General features: G+C 38.9%; 1 protein-coding gene across 7 annotated transcripts in view; it reads left to right on the top strand.

Moving 5' to 3' along the window:
• Positions 1 to 13,186, top strand: part of MTHFD1L (methylenetetrahydrofolate dehydrogenase (NADP+ dependent) 1 like) — a 155,905-nt gene that overhangs the window by 94,737 nt on the left and 47,982 nt on the right. For all 7 annotated transcript variants that reach the window (XM_061378664.1, XM_061378658.1, XM_061378659.1 and 4 more), the window contains 2 exons: positions 7,603 to 7,710; positions 9,392 to 9,544. In XM_061378664.1, the coding sequence (XP_061234648.1) occupies positions 7,603 to 7,710; positions 9,392 to 9,544 (261 nt within the window). The remainder of the gene's footprint in view (positions 1 to 7,602; positions 7,711 to 9,391; positions 9,545 to 13,186) is intronic.

The raw sequence follows: 13,186 nt of genomic DNA, 5'->3' as shown, positions 1-13,186 counted from the left end.
GAATTGCCTGGCCAGACTGAAGAATAAAGGAGAGCTTTCTCAGCTTGGAGCCATCCAGTGAGAATGAGGTTGAGAAACAGCACTTCTCAGGGAGGCTTTCAAGCAGTTAGCAGTCTCAGCACTGTTGTTTTTCTTCCCCTTCCAGAAGCATAATCATAGAATAGTTAGGGTTGGAAAGGACCTTAAGATCATCTAGTTCCAACCCCCCTAACCAGGGGAAAGGACACCACACACTAGACCATGTCACCCAAGACTCTGTCCAACCTGGCCTCGTTTCACCACTCATTACCCATCTCCAGTTGGACATTGAGCTGTTGACTACAACTCTTTGCTTGCAGCCATCCAACCAATTCTTTACCTATAGGGTGGTCCACCCATCAAATTGATGTCTCTCCAGTTTAGAGACAAGGATGTTGTGCAGAACAGTGTTGAACACTTTGCACAAGTCCAGGCAGATGGCGTCAGCTGCATTGCCCCTATCCATCACTTTTGTAACCCCATCATAGAAGGCCACCTGGCCTTCTTGTCCCATTTCCTTCTTGTTGAGATATAGTGCTCCTGAGCTTGGAGCAGGTGATCCTTGATTATCAACCAGCAGTCTTGGGCTTTCCAGTGCTTTATCCCATGGAACTTTACTGAGCAGGTTCCTGAAGAGGCCAAAGTCTGCTCTCTTGAAGTCCAGGGCAATGAGTGTGCTGCATGCCCTTCTCATTTCCCTGAGGATCTTAAACTCCACCATCTTGTGTTCACTGCAATCAAGGCTGCCTTGGAGCATCACATTCCCCACCAGCCCATCCCTGGTGGTGAGCACAAGGTCAAGCATGGCACCTCTCCTTGGCAGCTATAATATTTATTGTAATATATATTTATTAATAATATATATTATTTATGTATACTCTTATATATATTTACATAATTAGCTATAACCTGGGCAAATCTGGAGCATAAGTCCACAGTTTGGTCGTCGAACTGGTCACCTTTTCAATCTCATTGTGATTGAATGGGGGGTGCTGTCAGAGGTACTAGGAGTATTTTCTCTTTCCTCCACTAACACCATGTCTGTTAAGACATGAAAGTTACCCATTGTGTGTCTGCTCTCACATCAGCCCAACAAAGGTCTTTTCTTTTGCCTAAGTGTCAAGTAACTTCTGTGTCTTTCTTGAGTTTAATCATGTATGGACCCAGTGGAAGGTCCTTAAGGACTATCAGAGTGAGAATAAATAAAATTTTATATGCTCCTTACTGAAACTTTTCCTAATAAATGATGGAGATCATTTCTTATCTCAAAATGCAGACCCTGCTGCCCTCCTGGATATGCTAGTTTTTAAGCTATTTCCTCCCACCCTACTGCTAGTAAGCTGCCTAGCAGTGAAGACACATGAAAGAGGAATTCCACAGGGCTGTACCAGCTTCTCCTCCCACTTCCATTAAAGAGATTTTGGTGGATTCTGCACAGTTCTTCCTCTGAATTGGGTGTTGGAAGCTATCTTTCTTCCACTCCATCCCTATTTTTTGAGGCTGTAGGCTCTTGACAGCACTACACTTCTGTGTTTGTTTTCACTATTTTCCTGTTCTTTGTGTGAAGCAATTTTCTTGGTCACAGATGGAGTTTCAAAGTTGGGGAAATGGAAAATACATCTCTAAGGCCACAGGCTTAGGTGTTGATTCACAAACTGTTTAACTTGACTGAATATGCTCTTTTAAAAAAGCAAAATCTTGTCCTGTGCCAACAGAGGAAGGGGAGTGCTGAAGACTTGGGAATCCTTCTGTCAGCCACAGATCTTATGTAACCAGAATACGCAGATACTTCAATGAATATGGTTTTATTTTATCCAGGGTAAAAACTAGAAGTAGGAATTTGAATGTGCAGAGTCAGCTATTGTTTTTGCACTGCACTCTGTCACCCCCACAGCACCTTCAGACATACTTTCATCATATGTTTTCATTTGGCAACCTTCCCAAGAAGAGGAATGAGTGATGTCTGCATACTGTTTCACTTAGCCAACCAGCAATTCTTTTTTGTTGCTTTCAGTGAATGCATAAGTTAAAATTAAAAAAAAAAAAAAAAGCTAGTGCCTTCGATTTTGAACTATTTTAAGAATTTCACTACAAACAAGCAGCTTATTTTAACAATAACAATAAACTGAGAGGTTGTGACCTCATAATTAAACTATGGTGATCTCATAGTTAAAAACAGCCAGTGAGACTAAAGTGAATGTTTAAAGAATTTGAAGTAGTAAATGTAGTAATTTTACAAGTTAATGGATGCATTTGTATATTTTCTGGTTACATGCACGTTTTTTCAGCAGAATCTTATGTTTTCTCAGAGAATAAATAGTTTTAAATATTTACATTATATAACATCCAAATCAGATCCCTTCAGACAGCGCTGCACTGACAAGCATTCACTTAAGGTATTCAATTTAAGCTAGCTAACACCAGTGTTTCTCGTAATAGTGTGGTTTAGCTGCAACTGCTATTGACTCTGGCTTTTCAGAGGTGTTTTCTGTTGGCCTCTGTTTTTGTAAGGAAGTCAGCTGAAACTTTTAAAAGCAGAAGAAAGGAAGGAGGAAAGAAAACAGGTTGTTTTAAGCAGTCTCAGGGATTGGCTATAGGGAGTTAAAAAGATTAACTCCTTTCTCCAGTAGCCAAACAGCTTAAAGTCAGATGTCCAGATTAGGGCGCAAAAGATGGGAATCCTGAGAACAGTCTCAGGGCAGGTTGTGGGTAATCTGCATGTTTCATTTCACATGATTCTGACTTCAGGCAACAAGACTGATTTCAGGAATCCCAGCCCAAGCCACGTGTCCCTGCCCAGTTTACTGTTTCAGCTGGTACATTTCAGTGATCACTTTTGAACAGTTGGAGTAATTCTTTGTGTAGATACAGTATTTAAGCCATCTCTGTCTCTCTGCTTTATACTAGCTTTGTCTTTATGGTAAACTGGATGTGTGATCTGATCAGGGTTACAATAGGGTTTTTTTAACCTGGATTATATTTTAGCCACTATCACTTTTTCTGGTATGTGTAGCTACACAAACAGTGGTGTTGCCCTCTCAGTTGCACTGGCACATGGGTGAGTGTGAGCAGCAGAGGAAGGGAGGATGAAGAATAATTTCTTGAAGCTGCTGCTGTCCATGAAAATCCTCACCAAGTACCACATGGAAAAATTATAATCCGCAGTCCTTCACATTAAAGTTGAAGGAAGAGATGAAGAGTGAAGGAAATGTGAGGAAAGGGTAGCAAAAATTAAACAGTTATTAAATGAAGTTTTGGTTAAAACCTTGCTTTGATAGTGTTGCAAGAAAGAAGTAGCAAGAAGGCTGGTGGAAGTAGCAGTGCGGCTGGGTGTGATTTCATCTGGATAATCAGTTTAGTCTCGGGAATAACAGCCTCTTCTCTATCAGTGCTGATTCTTAGCTTAATTGTTCTCTATCAAGTAATGAGATGTACAGCTACACAGATACTGATTTGGTGAAAGCAGCTTGTGCATTTATGGTGTAGCACTTGTTGTGCTTTAGCCAAGGAGATAATCCTGTTTATGGTGTGGGTGCTTGGCAGCCTCAACAAGCATGTGTGTTTGTGTTTGCCTCACAAGAAGCATATGGCTTTGGTAGCTCCGAATGTGTGAGATTTCAGAAATGCACATTGTCTCTGGCAGGGCTGGGGAGATTAGTTGTTTCTGAGAGAAACATCAAAGCTACTCGTCATCAAATATTTATACTGTGTGACCCTGTAACACCTTCTCATATTTGATATAAATATCCGTAGAGCATTTCATGCTATCGTTTTTTTGAGAAGCTAAAATTGAATTTGTAATGAATTCTCTGAAGCTGCCATAATTTCTTCAGCATTAGTATTAATATGTAGTTGCACAGAATTCAGTTTTTGTCTAAATTCATACTGCCTATTGTGTATCGTATCACCTGTTCTCCACCTAAATGTCCTTGGTTGCATAACATTCACAACCTTACATAAGGGAAATGAGAAGAGGAAGAGCTTTTATTGCTGAGCATAAATCTTTCATGCTTTTGATACTGCACATTTTTTAAATATCATTATCACCATAGCTTTCCAGATAGCAGAGGTGCTGTGGAACCAAGCTGCTGTTCATACGGGTGCATCGACACCATTCAAATGGGACTTTTCATCCTTCTTTCACTAGGACTGTTTTACTGATGTCTTGCAGGTAGTTTCATCAGCTGAGGGTGCCGTGTTGTTCACAAGTGGGAATGAGCAATTGGTTCAGGAATACCCTCAGCCGTTGTAGAAAATTCTCAGACAAAAAAAGTGAGAGATGTGAAATTACTTCTTTTTTCTGAGTGTCTAAGATACATGGTTTCTGCTGGCAAACACTTGACAAAGGTGTTTAAGGTACAAATAGGTGGCTCACATGATTTTTTTTAGAAGAGCCTGGTATCATCTGAAGAAAACATCTAGCTTAAAATCCCTTAATGATTTCGTTACTTGTGCAATATGCCTCTATTTTTCAACCCCTTCAAATTCAGTTAAGCACTTTTCCACATGAATTAGCACTGTGAAGCATTACTAGATATGGTGACTGCCTGTGCCCATCAGTTGGAGTTTTTCCATAGTGATGTGCTGAATAATCAACAGTTTTGTTGAAAACCTAAAGCTAAACTTGCCTTTAAAGACTAAATAAAAAAAGTAGAATTGTTCCTACAAGTGTCTTGTAGACATCCAGGCTTCTGGTATGTCATATATGTAAAAAGTCTCTTGAATTAGTAGGACTTCTTTTTTGATAAATATTTCTCATGTAAAGTATGAGGTGGCTTTTCTTTCAGGAATATTTCTTTAAGTTAAATTAAAATGAAGTTTTCCAGCAGTATTACTAGATAACTGAAATACAGGAAACTTTTTAGCTCGAAATGCTGTTACACTGTGATTCTAAATAGATAATCCCTTAAAAATCCCACTAAATACTAGGAAACAGGTGGATCATTAGCATGGTGTAGTGCTCAAACTCCTACTTGAGCCTACTCCTCAAAACTTCAAGAAGGAAGGGTGTCTAAGAGTACGCACATGCATGGACTGTCTTAATATGTATAGAGCATCTGTGCCTCCCTGCTGATTTCTCTCCTAATTAGGCTTAGCAAGGACTCATCTGCCTGTGTTGGGAGATTAAATAGGCTTAAACTCTCCTCTAACACTGTGCACATAGCCTCACCCATTTGTAAGAGCCTGCCTTGCAAAAATACATGATGATCTCAGAAAACCACTTTTGTTTGCCATGCACACTCCCGTAACTGCTGGCGATTCTTCTGAGTTTACATTTGCAAAATGTGAGGTGTGGGTACTGGTCTGAAAAATATCTGAAATTCTAGTTAAAATACCTGTAGAGATACAGTTTGACTGTTCAGCTCGACTCAGTCTTGCAAGGTATTGCACAAAGCCCAGGAGGAGCAAAATGCCACCACTGTCATTAAAGCAGTCTCCTCTGATGTTAGCCAGATCTCTGCTGGGTTTCATTTGGAAACTGCAGCTATGGTCACTGTGAGAGAGCTGAGGGCATAGCTATTATGCTGCTGTCAAATTAGTTTGAAATATTTTGACATAAATGCAAGTTGAATCTAAATGAAAATCTCCATCTCAATGAATTTACTGAGGTTTAAACAGAAAGCTGTTAGTTTTGATGTTAGCCTACTGACAACAGAGAGTAGTAGTCCGTTTGCCCTTGCTGTTGCTGTTAGTCCTGGACATCAAGCAAACAGCACTCAAAAAGCAAGTTAACAGACATTTTGGTCATCTTCTGTGGTGTTTAAAAGTGCCATGGGTATGAACATATTTAATAACCTGATAGAAGTTTCATCTTGTGACAGCTATCTGTATCCATTCAGCTTAATGCCACCAGGAATTATATCCAGGACATTTGCAATGCATTATCTCCAATCTTCATTAGATTTTTTTTGCACTGCTTGGATTCCTTTAAAAAGCCTGAAGTCAGGAACGTGACATCATTCCACCCAATTGAGGTGCAATACACATATAGTCAGTATGTTCACAAAGCATCTTGTGGAACATCTTTAAACCTTACTTTGAAGTTTCCTGTCTGAGGGGGGATTTTATTTGAGCCTTAGTAGCTTTCAACTGTCTTATACTGAAGTTACTTGGCAAGCTTCTTTTCTTGTGATGTCTCTGTTACTGGATTTCCTTATTAATGTAAAGGCAGACTACTTTAAACTTTAATTTTTCTAAAATTCAGTCATAAATACAAGAAAGGTCAGTCTGACACAAGCCCTTCAACTGATGCGTCTTTGCAGAAAACCCATTACTTCTAGACAGGCATTGCAAAAATGTAATTAACCATGGAGCTTCCTATAAATGCACCAGATAGAGTTTGTTTCACAAACCAATTCGTTGCCTTTGTTGAAATAAAATGAAATGCTTCTATTTTGAGTTCTTGTGCATCCTGTGTTGCTTTAGATTATCAAGTCTTTTTCCCCAAGTGGTATCTCTTTAGATTTTGTTCAACTCTTTTTCTACATGTATTGTTAATTAAATATGCTAGAGTACCAATTGCTGGGATGGGATGTTCCTCGGAGTATTGCACGCATCTCTGGCCAACTGTGGTCAGCACTGAAGTAGCTGGACTGATGGAATAATCTTTCCTTCATCTTCCTATTCCTATTGAAAGAAGTCAAAGAGGATTGCTTGTTTAAAATAGGCTATAAGGGTGACAGTTGCTCTCTCCAAGGTCATTCAAAACCAAAACAGAGAAAGAGGAAGGCATTGTTTATGCTTAAATGAACAGAAGTGAAGGCACAAAAAAAAATAAATGCCTGGTCTGACCACAAAAAAAGCCCTGTCTGCTGCAAATCTGTGAAAAGTTTCTAATGGCTTGAATGTGGGAGTCTACATCTGCCTTCAAATAGAAGCCATAAAGGCAGAACATGTGTTCAGTTTGAGCTGAGTAACATGATGTGGATGTGGATACTCATAGAGGCAGGGGTTGAACTTAAGTGTCTTAAGTGTACCTAGAATGCTTTCATTTTCATTTTATTTTAACTGTTCAAAGTGTTTTACAATATCAGTGCTACAATTCAAAGTACGTATTTTAGGAAGGTTTGGAGGTGAGAATCAAAAAAAAAAGAAACTGTGATCAAAGGGGCAGTGAGGAGAAGCAAGAAATTCTGCTGCAGTTTCTTGCTTCTCAGAAGAACCTTCCCTGGATGCCTACTATGTTGCCTTGTCCACTCACTGTATAGATTATCTTTATTGTGAAATGAAATCTATTTTCTAGTGATCCAGTGGAGCTTGCTTCCTTGTGTCTGCAGTGTTTGCTGACTCTTGATCTTTAAAACTACATGGCAGTAATTTTCTTCCCCACTTAGGCAAGAATGTAAGCTCATGTTGTCAACTCTGTAATGCATGAATTTTGCAGGTCCTAAATGATGGTCATAATTCCTGTACCTGTCCCTGAATATGATATCGATCACCAGTGCCCTTTACTTGTTTTTATGCTTTAGCAAGTCTGTTTCACAAAGATCAATTTAAATGACATTCAGATTTCTCACTTAGCAAACCAGGTCCTAGTTTCTCTTGGCTAATGTTCATTCTTGTATTGTGCCCTTGTCTTTTCAGCTTCCTATTGTTGAAAAAATAAGGATCATTGCTCAGAAGGTGTATGGAGCTCAGGATATAGAGTTGTCTCCTGCTGCACAGTCACAAGTTGATCGTTACACCCGGCAGGTAAGAACATGAGTGAATTACGCAGTCAGGTATCTGCTGGATGGGAGTCTTAAGAAACATCAGGGTGTAGAAGGTTCTCAGATTGGGGTGTTTAATCAAGCTTTGCTAACAGGCATGAGCTTACCTGTGGTACTGAACTGTGGAAGTCAGTGGGGATTGGTTTAGATTAGATTAAATAGAATAAAATAGTTTTAAACTGGAAAGCTACCTCATCCTCTGCAAGAGATTTATGTTTTTTGGAATCATTTAGAGGTTATTGGTGAAACTCTATACTTTCTATGCAGATGGGTAATTTTGGATTACTGCCTTAAATGTGAGAACTGCACATCTGCAAAAGTAGCAGTTAGCGAATTTGCCTAGTTTGGGCATGAGTGTTCATTTGTACCAGCAAAAAATGAGTTTGCAGACATAAAAATATCTGCACACAGCTATGTGTGTTGATAACAAAGCTCTCAATACATGTAAAATGTTTGGTTTTTCTTCCGTTCCTACTATTTTCAATGGGTTATAGATGCCAAAAGGTGAAATAGATCACCGTTGCTAAAGCATGTGGGAGTGGGCTTTGTTACAGTTTGAAAACAGTTTTGAAACCATGATGAGAGGTGAATGTATTTTCTGTAATGGAACAGTTTCTGCATGTAAACATGGCTGGAGCCTTCCTTTCAGAAAATAGAAACTATGGATGGTGTGTCATGGAAAAATTCCTGAGTATACTTCAGTAGCCTAGTCAAACAGAAAGAAATATAGCCGGCTTCTCTTACACAAGTCTCCTGAGGATTAATTTGATTTTCTAGATGGATAAGAAGCTTACCTAGTGTACTTGAAGCAAAATAATCTATTTCTTTATCTTTTCCTTCTGTGATTGTCTAATCCATTTTTTAGTCTAAACATTAGTAATATTAGGAAAGAATTTCACACTGTCATTAAGGAGTTGTCAGCAGTGGGCTGCAGAGGCAATTCCCTGTAGTGCTGCCTCTCCTCCTGGCCTTGTGAATTGCATCCCTGTATGTCAGGGAATTGAATAGAAGTGCGGAATATGCTTGAGTCAAGGTTAATCAAAAACCTGGGGGACAAATAGTGTTGGGGGAGCTGCTGAGAGCCTTTCCCTGATTTTCTACCACTTTTTGAGTCGTTAGTGGAGAGGGTGCCCTCACCTCACACAGTTTTTGTCTTGTTTAAAAACAAATCAAAGCATTATTAGCCTTTTGTATTTACTTCCAAGAAGACATTAGCACCCTTAGAGAGCTTTGGACTATGAATCCTGTTCTCAGACCCAAATAGGTCATTAAAATACAGAAGGAAGTGCTGTACTGAGTTTTATTGAGTTGGTGTACATTTCTTGTTCAGTCAGGTGCCCGTTGTGCACCTTTTCTGATAATAGCACACTAGCCATTGTATAGGCAAATTTGCACCTAATTGTAGGTTGAGAACCCACTCTAGAAGCTGGATATAACTACAGGCCAAGTCTCTGGAGATAGAGGCCTGAGCTGAGAGGGAATAGCATACAAAATACAGTATTCTGTTGTTTTCTGAAATATTAGCGGTTAAGAAACTGAGGTTAACTATTGCTCTATGGATTTTTGGGTTACTGGAAGATACTGATAACAAAGTGAAAACATATTATGTCTTTACTGTAATCTTAAAAACATTTTTTGATTATTCTCTTTCCCTTTTCTGTTAGGGATTTGGAAATCTTCCCATTTGTATGGCAAAAACTCACCTATCCCTCTCCCATCAGCCTGAAAGGAAGGGCGTTCCCACTGGTTTCATTTTGCCAATTAGTGATGTGCGAGCCAGTATTGGAGCTGGATTCATCTACCCTTTAGTAGGAACGGTGAGTGCAGTGTATTCAGCTCAATCACTCCCCTTCCTTTGACCCAGCTTGTTAGGGAAGTGCATTTCCTGTTTGTCTCTAAAAATAACATGTAGAACCAGGTGAGTTCTTGGGGTTTTCTAAAGATTTTATCCACACATTTTTTGTAGCTCTACATTGATAGGAAAAGAGAATTAGGAAAATTTAATATCATGTAAGAGCTTTGATTACAGGGTCTGAGAGAAAGGCTCTTTCCATCGGTTTTGTTTCTGATGTTTTTCAGTTAGTCTAGAAGAGTTAGCCACCCTAATGCTGCAGAAAAAAATAATTTACATCTGTTGCTTTTCCTTATTCAAATTGCAGCTTGTAAATAACTATAGTGATATGATCATATTCCAAATGTCAGGTTTTTCATCTGTCATTACAAATCATTGTAATGTATTTAGATGAAAGGAATTTTGTTAGGAAAAAGTGTATAATTAAGATTATTGCTTTTTAGCTGATGAGCCTGATCTATTCCCAGTCCTTGTGAGCATCTCTGCTGGTTCTGTAAAAGTAAGTGATGATGGAAAAGGATAGATTTCTAACTGCAGAAGTAGTAGCACATTCTTTCTCCTTTTTTAGAGATTTAACCAATGAGGTGCAAAATAGGGGCAATTGTCATTCTTTCTTCCTACCTGTCCATAAAAGTACAGAGTTAGATTAGGAAGCTACTGATAGTTTCTTCCCTGACATGCCTTATCAAAGTTTCTGGGAAGCTAGTTAGCTCATGCGTTTTGCCAGTCATGCACATCTTATTCCAACCAGTAGTTGAACTGCATCTGACATCTCATAGCATGAAGTATTACTTATATGTAGCTGAATCATTGGATGATGCTAGAGAAGGGATGCAAAAGCCATTGCATTTCCGGAAAGAGTACTCTCCCAATGTTATCTTATCTCTACAGAGCACGGCCTGATTTCCTTGCATAGCAGTACACTGAGGAAAGGTTGAAAGTTTCTAATCTATTGTTTTGAATTCCCTCTGAAACAATCAACTGTTTGAAACAAGGAAGGAAGTACTTTCTGACCAGGAGAGTTCCTGGAGTTCAGGAAACTGTGTCACTCTAACTCGCTGGACTTGAGGATATGCTTTCCTTCTGCATGGCCATATTATGCGCCAGAAGCGAAGAACAGCTGTGTGTTTAAATTGCCTAAGACCAAATTCCAATTGCTGGTGACAGAATAAAATTTGTCAGAAGTTTTAGTATCTCCTTCATGGCCTGGATTCAAGTGTGTACTGTAAGTTGTGTGTCATAAAGTTGTGAGGAATGAACGTGAAGAATGGGCAGCAACTAATTCCAATCCATGAGGGAGCTATTCTGTAGGATGTCAGAGTGAAATGTTCTTGGGTTGAGCCTTCTGAATGAGTCTCACATTGCATGCTTCAATACAAACTAGCTGCAGTTCAGTCCCATAAATCCATAGGAACCATCCATTGGAGCAGTATAAACCAAACAAGTTCAAGCATTACCTCTCATTCTCAGTTTCCACCTAGAACAGAAAAAAAAAAAACCCACTGTTCTTATGGAGAACATTTTATCTATGGGATTTCTTACTGAGGGATATTGTAAAAAATACACCCAAGTTATACACTGACTTTGATGAGAGGTAGTATACCCATGGAATTTTTCCCATATCAGGAAGTGTAGGCAGTATACTCTTAGTGTTGTGTATTTCAAGAGAGTTTGTAGGGCAAGGTACTATATAAACAGAAGATCGCCAAGAACTAAAAATCTAAATAGACATCGATCATTGGTTGTTTGGAAAATATTGCTAATGTTCAGGAATGTAAGATAGAACACTCCTTGGAGCTTTCACAGTTGCCACAAATCAAAATGAATGAATGAATATGAATGTACTCCTAATATCCTTACCATACAATTATTTCTCTGTAATAAAATTTATGGCTAGGTGTCCAGCTAGCTGCCTTTCAGAATTGTCAGTTGTGACCACTGAGAAACAAGCAAGAGTTGTACAACTGCTTTTGAGCTCACTTTTCTGTTTTGCCACCTTCAGATTTTTTGTGTGTGTTGCTGTTAGCAATTATACCTTAGGACTTTTTAAGTTGTGCAAGAAGGAATATTTTTGTTGTCAGGTTCCAAAACTGAAAGTCTTCCTTTGGCAGTTCTCTTAGTAATAAAGCTATCTGAAAATGTCAAAAAGAACAACGCAAATATAAAAGGGCATGTCCTGAAGGTTTACAGTGGCTGGAGATCAGATTCTGGAAGGAGACGAACTACAGAAATCCTCGTGACAGTGTATGATGAAAGCATCCAGTCATGACAGTGGATTAGATTTCTTTATATGTTACTTGCTGGCTAATTGTATTCGTGGAAAAGGATTCTTCATATCTAAGCTGTTTAGAGCCTTCTTACAGCTAAGACCTTTCTAATGGCAGAATAAATGCTATTGGACAACACCTTTGTTAAAGTTATGATGATAATTCTGATGTTAGTTAAATACCAAACTCTATTCTCAAAGCAAATGTTTTACTGGATAAGTTCCTCATACTCTAACCTGGCAGAACTTACCAGTGTTAAAGCAAGTTGTTAGAATTCTACTCCAATTTAATTGGGAAGAGCAATACAAATGGAAGAGATAAGTACTGCTGAAAGATAATAAAACATCTGCAGTAATTAGGGTTTGTAGTTTAATCTTGTTATTAACACATGTAAATTAGTTACGTTTGTATTTACCCCAGCACTGATAGGAGATCCTTTCTTTTTTTCTTTTTCTTTCTTTTTAAACTAAATATTTAATATGTTGTCTTCATATTCTCTAAGTAATATTTGTTTTGTGTTATGGTTGGCTCTGGTTCCCTTAGAGCATGGAAGTCTTTCCAGGAAAAATGAGCTGAGCCTTATCAGAGGAGATCAGCAGTGAAACAAGAGGTGCATTTAATTAACACTGGCACAGCTTTTATGCAAGTTCTCCATGACCATGACCCAGAGGGCTACATCACTCTCACAGGTGGACTGTTGACATCATTGCTTGGCTCAATAGCGTGATGGCAGGAAGACTGCTAGAGTATATGTAGGAAACCAGTGAGGTCATTCACTAGCAATGCTTGGGTGGAGAATTATTGGATTTTTGTAGTATGTGTAGTATGGCCACCCCCACCCAAAAAGCCATTGCAGTTTGGTGCTTTCTCACATTCAGGCACGTTTCCATTGTTCTCTTTCATGTGGTGTGCAAGAATGCAGGCTGGTCATAGAAGTAAAGCCTGTTGTCTTTTGTCTTTGTGAAGTGACAGTACCAAATCACTGGTACAGGTAATACAGCTGTGTTTGAATCACAGTGAGATTTTTAAATATGTACTACCCTTTTCCAGCCATGCACTTTTGTTTTAATGGGTTAAATATACAGACAAGGTCCCTTTGAAAATATGTGGAGCCTTTGGAGCCAGTCCAGCTCCCAAATTCTCACAGCGAACATCCTTCAGATATCAACATATCTGAGAAAGGGTTGGTCTATTACAGAAATATTATTTTTTTCCTGATAGAAAAAGCAGTTCAAATCTCTGGAAGTAGTTCTGAAACTATATCCTCTGGGAAGGAACTCTTGGGGTGATCCAGTGTGGTTTGAAATCAGTTTATGGGAGTAATAAAGCCCTAATTCACT

Source organism: Neopsephotus bourkii, unplaced genomic scaffold (assembly GCF_033783945.1).
Source record: "Neopsephotus bourkii isolate Nb327-2 ecotype Australia unplaced genomic scaffold, CSIRO-AGI_Nbou_v1 NB_1767, whole genome shotgun sequence".
NCBI classification, from domain to species: Eukaryota; Metazoa; Chordata; class Aves; order Psittaciformes; family Psittacidae; genus Neopsephotus; species Neopsephotus bourkii.
The sequence above is the reverse complement of the archived record's forward strand: the minus strand, read 5'-3'. Positions and strand labels throughout refer to the sequence as shown.